The sequence below is a fragment of the Triticum aestivum genome, chromosome 5D (genome assembly GCF_018294505.1).
Source record: "Triticum aestivum cultivar Chinese Spring chromosome 5D, IWGSC CS RefSeq v2.1, whole genome shotgun sequence".
Lineage (NCBI taxonomy): Eukaryota > Viridiplantae > Streptophyta > Magnoliopsida > Poales > Poaceae > Triticum > Triticum aestivum.
In genome coordinates this window covers 261,618,661-261,624,312 of record NC_057808.1, presented here as the reverse complement: position 1 = coordinate 261,624,312, position 5,652 = coordinate 261,618,661, and the positions used below count along the sequence as shown (strand labels likewise).

The window sequence follows — 5,652 nt, the reverse complement described above, 5'->3', positions numbered from 1 at the left end:
TTTGTTCGGGAACAGGTAGCTTTTGGTCATGTTCGCGTTCTCCACGTCCCTACTTCCCAACAGTTTGCGGACATCATGACCAAGGGGTTGCCTACGGCCCCTTTCGAGGAGTTTCGATCCAGCCTTTGCGTCGGCCGTAGCGACGCTTCGACTGCGGGGGGGTGTTGAGATGTATATTGCATGTATGTTTCTTGTACAACAAGTCTACCTCCTTCCTTGTATAGTTAAGGTCTAGACTCCCTTTGTACCTATATATATACGTGCATACGCACCCGATGAATATATCGTGAGTTGCACCAATCCTCTACAGTTTGTATGTGGGCCCCATTTGTACGTTGGCAGATGATTAGTATATACTACGATTTGCCAAGATAGCACCTGGGGCTTAGCTTACTAGGACAGCAAGGTTCCTTAAATTGTGGACGCCGCTCACAGCACAAGGCATGGATATTGTATTCAACAGGACAATCTTGGTAATCATCTTTTTCTTTCTCGTGTTCAATCGCAAAAGCAACGGTAAAATCAGGAACGCAGTCCGATTGCCATGATTGCCTGAAATGGCCCGCCACCATGCCACTAGGCCCGTAAATTTATTTTATTTACTGATGACAGTGGGCCGTCCGTGGCAAAGAATATGTGTTTCCCGCTGCAAACTCCAAAGTCGAAATGGCAACGCTTGTTGCCTCCGGATTCTAGGCAATCTTGTTGGGAGATCGTCATAGCAGGCAATGATTCTTCTCTTTGATGTGATGATAATGTCATCCACATGTGCGCTAGTATCTCCATCCATGTGTGGCTGCGTTTTCTCCGGGTTCAATTAATGTTTATGATCCCAGCTCCATGCGATCATGGCCAGCGTTAGCTCAGTCTTCTGCATTTATAAGCTAATAATAGTGCAAATTTGAGTCAAACCAACTCTAGGAATGCCCGAGGAAAAAAGAGCCAAGCATACAAAACAATCTCCAAATTTGAGTCAAACCAACTCTAGGAATGCCCGAGGAAAAAAGAGCCAAGCATACAAAACAATCTCACTGTTGACAATTCTCCTTTGAAGCGTACATCCAACAAACAATTTGCGGATCCAACATCAAGAAGAACGAGTAAACAACCAAGAGGCGGCTCTTGGTCAGGTGGGGAGAATCCAGCAAGACCTCGAGCGGAACTGCTAAGCAAACGTTCACCACAAAAAACAAGCAATTTTGGCGCTAATCGCCGTCCGTAAACTAATAGCAAAACCTTGACACATTCTTGACCAGGCAGGTACATTGATCCAGAAACATACAAGCGCAGCGATGTTCACTAGAAGATCCACGTCCGCAGCTTGGAAGTGGTCAAGCAGTGCCACTCGCAAAAATGAAAGAAACTGCGTCTTGACCAGGAAAGCTACAGCCATAGGCCATAGCCATGCATCTTCAAGAAAGCTTGCCTGTTGAACCGGCAAGGGTTCGGCGTCTGCTACTCCGCTGGTCAGGTCCAAAGTCAACTGCCGGCGTGTCGCCTGGGAAATGGCCAAACATTTTTAGAAAACTGACCAGTTGTTGCTTCATTTCATCCCCCGTTCAACTTTTCTACGTGCGTGATCAAGAATATTCCGCCTTCCAGACACCGTGTCTGAGGCGTCGTAAAACTGGAGGCAGGAGAAACTTCTGAAACCATTCAGGTCCATGTCAAGGAATCAGTGGAGAGGAGGAATGCTTCTCCATAGAAAGTTAGAAACACAAATGATGCCAATTGAGATGTAGCATGCCATGGTTCCAGTAACTCTGGTCCAACGCGGTATCAGGAAACACAAAGGACTAGCAAACCATGCAGAAAGGGGAGAAATTCTAGGTTGACCACAATCTAACAATTTCATTGACTACATATATAGTTCCACAAACTGGCTCTGATACAACTTTGATTCTATCCAGTTTCTGGAAAGGCATGATCTTAAAGAGTATGCAGGCACATCATGGAGTTACTGCTGCTAAATATTGTGAAAATTTGATAACTAGGATCCATGATCAGATAGTGAACAGAAGTCAGAACAGAAACATATGTTTGCACCAGATAAAAGATAACCCACTTAAATGCTTCTCATCCAATAGCGTAAAATGTAAAACTGGAACCACCAGTGAAGCACAAGTTACTGACTGAACCATTATAATTTGTTGTACAAAGAACACTTTTCATTGTTCTAGAAAGAATCTCCAGGGAAGCCAACTCTCCCAAAATCTATTGGTCTACATGAACATAAGGGCGCCCCAATAGAGCTGTCGGCACCACAGGCCTTCAAAACTCATGTATAGACTATAAAGAGAGGATTCCATCTAAGCACAGTTTTTCCATGCTGAACGAGCAACTAAATAGAAAAGAAAAAAGATATGTGACTATACAAACATTGATTGACCCGAAAGGCACTTCTCTTCAGAATCATATGTATGTATTGTTGATTTCTGATCATTATTATTTTTAGGTCCTTATAGTTCAAAGTAATAAAGAAATTGCATTTGAAGGCTAGAGAAACCAGCATGCAAAATCATGATAGAAAGTTGACAGTATTGATGACTAATAGTATCAGTTGTTGTACTATGTATGTATTGTTGATTTCCAATCATCATTATTTCTAGTCCTTATAGTTAAATTAATAAGCACTTTGAATCTGAACACCATAGATACCAGCATGAAAAATTATGACAGTAAGTTGACAATATTGCTGGCTTCCCATGTCATATTTTTCAATCCAAAAAATACCTTATACAAGATTACATTGTGCGATCACATGAATCTCTGCTACTACAAAGAGCAACATCAAATAATAAGTACCCTCTAAACAAACTAGCTGGTTCACAAAGAACTTCATGGTACAATTAAGGAAGACAAAAACATCAATCGCAAAGAACAACATCACCAATCAATGTAACAAACATGAAAGAATCAAAGGACTGAAGGAGTAACCATGGCACATAATTCTTGTGACTCATGAGTTATGGGAGCTCCCACGCGGACGTCTGCGAAACATGGAAACCGACAAGCTCCTTGGAATCAAAGCACTCATCCATGCTTTCCACCCTGATGGTCTGCCACTGGTGCCACACAGAAGGTCAGGAACCCCTATCTGATCATCAAAATCATCTTGTACCACATCACTCCCTGCATTCTCCAGTACACCACTCTCATCCACACTAGCATCTTGCAATTCGCCTGCACCACCTGGCGTGTCAAAATTCACAGCAAGAGCGCCATGCCGACTAGCACGAAGCCGCTCAGCACACTCAAACGTCACCCTGCGGCACTTTTTCACCTTCACCTTGACAAGGCGTGGGCAGCCTGCTGCAAGCTTGTCCATTCCGGCATCAGACACAGGGCATGCCTTGATGCACAGCTTCCGCAGAGAAGCACACTTAGTCGCCACGCAAGATATCTCTGCATCCCCAAATGTGTCAGACCCGCAAAGCGCAAGCCGCTCAAGAGTGGGGCAGTTGGCAGCAATCAACTCAAGACTCGCCGATGTCAAATTCACACCAATGAGGACTAATTCCTGCAAAGCAGCACATTTCTGCGCCACGGTTGCAAGCCCACGGTCGCCAATCCTATTCGCCTTCCATCCATCTACATGCAGCTTGCGTAGACGTGGCGACTTGGTGGCAAGTGCTGCCAACCCAACATCTGTGACCTCCGGCGCCTTGGCAAGGTACAGGACCTCTAGCCCACATAGCGCCGCCACACCAAGGTCACTGACCTGCAGTTTCTCGAGATGAAGCTCGGCTAGCAAGGCACCCTGTGGGATCGCCTGGAGAACCGGGTCCCAATCACCGGAGCAGCGGATGATCTTGAGGGTTTTGAGGTTGGGGGAGCGCGTGATTAAACAGGAGAAGCACTGCCCGTTGTAGAGCTCTTTAAGGGCCAGGGACTGGAGACGAGGGCTGGAGACGGTGATGGGCTCTGAGTCAGCTAGGCCGCGCAGCCGCTTGACAGAGAGCTCCTCGAGCTGGGGGCAGGACCGGAGAACTGCCTCGATCCCCTTGGCGCCGAAGGTACATGACCCAACTGAGAGCTTGCGGAGGTTTATAGCCGCGGCTGCGAGGGCGGCGACGCCGTGGTCGGTGACAGCACGGACCGAGCGGAGCTTGAGGCGGCGAAGGCCGGGGCCGAGGCGATGCGCGACGAGCGCGAGCGCGGGATCGCCGACGCTCTCCGCGCGGCGGTCGCACTTGAGCGCGAGCTTGGATACGGCGGAGAAGCGCGCGAGGATGGCCGGGGCCGCGGCGAGGAGGGGCGCCCGCGCGTCGAGGGCGAGGCGCAGGCGCGAGGAGGCCTCGGTGGCGAGCCAGCGGCGGCACACCAGGGAGCAGCGCTTGCGGTCGCCGGAGCCGAGGAGCCCGAATACGACGGCGAGGAGCTCCTCGGGGAGGTCGGAAGTGTAGTCAGCCTCCGCGGCCGCGTCCTCGGCGGCTGCGGCGCTGCAGAAACCAGGCGACGCTGCCTGCGCGGTGGGGGACGGCGGCGGAGGAGGGGGCTTGCGGTGGTGGTGGTAGCGGGGAGCGGAGGGGCACTGGCCCATGGGGGAGGGGGAAAGGGGCGGTGGTGGCGGTGGCGGATCTGCGGGGGAGGCGGAGGAATGGAGGAGTTGGGGTCGGGTGGGGGATTGGGGGAAGGGAGGAAGGAATGGAGGAAGAGATGCTACGGACGCGAGGGTTATTAAATCCGGTTAAGTGCTCCGTCCGGGGTACACGGTTTTTTCGTTTTTCTAGAATACGCATAAGCATGCGATTTTTTGTCCAAAAGAACCCATGCCGAACGCTATTGCCAAAAAGGACTACTTGTGGATAAAATTGTCAAAAAGGACCCTCTCAACCGTGACGGCAGGCGCGGCAGGCGACACGTGGCACCTGCCGCCACGCCTGAAGGCGGCCACCCGGGTAAAACAGGTTTTTGGACCGGCTCGAGCCGGGACGGAACGGGGCAGGTGGGCCCTGCCGCCACCGTACGAGGCGGCCACCGCTGCTCCTGCCGCTCCCAGGCCGACAGGTCCTGCTGCACGCGCGACGAGGCGTGGGCCACGCCGCTACTACATGAGGCGGCAACATTTTAGCTGTTGCATGCGCTCCGACATCATCGCCTGCTGCAGATAGGGCTGTATCAAAAGGTCGAAGCTCGCGAGCTTACTAAGCGCTCGATGGTTCGGCTCGTTAAGCTCGTGGTTTGCTTCTTAATGAACAGAGCCAATCATGGATTCCAGCTCGTTAAGCTTAACGAACGAGCTAACGAGTTTCATGAGTAGCCCGTTAAGCTTGTGGTTCGCTTCTTAATGAACAGAGCCAATCATGGATTTCAGCTTGTTAAGCTTAACGAACTTAACGAACGAGCTAATGAGTTTCACGAGTAGCTCGTTAGTAACAATAGTACATATATTTTCATCTTACCTGACGAAATTTTTGTAGCACATGAGCGCATCCACTCAATCTAATCTACATAGGAGGCAACAAACTAGTGCATTTCCTTTTGTAGTCACCGTCTTCCTTCTTAAAAACCTAATCTAGACGCATATCATGTAGATCGCAACACATTAAAATCTGTTAACGAGCGCTCACGAGCTTAACGAGCTTTAAATGAACCGAGCCGAGCAGAGTTTTCTGCTCGTTAATCTTAACGAGCTTAACGAGCCGAGTC

At 49.7% G+C, this 5,652-nt stretch overlaps 1 protein-coding gene across 1 annotated transcript; it reads right to left on the bottom strand.

Annotated features, from left to right (window-relative positions):
* Positions 1 to 2,683: 2,683 nt before the first annotated feature.
* On the bottom strand, positions 2,684 to 4,607 carry LOC123120677 (F-box protein At1g47056). The gene has a single exon (XM_044540667.1). It carries the CDS (start codon positions 4,541 to 4,543, stop codon positions 2,960 to 2,962), a length of 1,584 nt encoding a protein of 527 aa, XP_044396602.1. The 5' UTR covers positions 4,544 to 4,607; the 3' UTR covers positions 2,684 to 2,959.
* Positions 4,608 to 5,652: the final 1,045 nt, after the last annotated feature.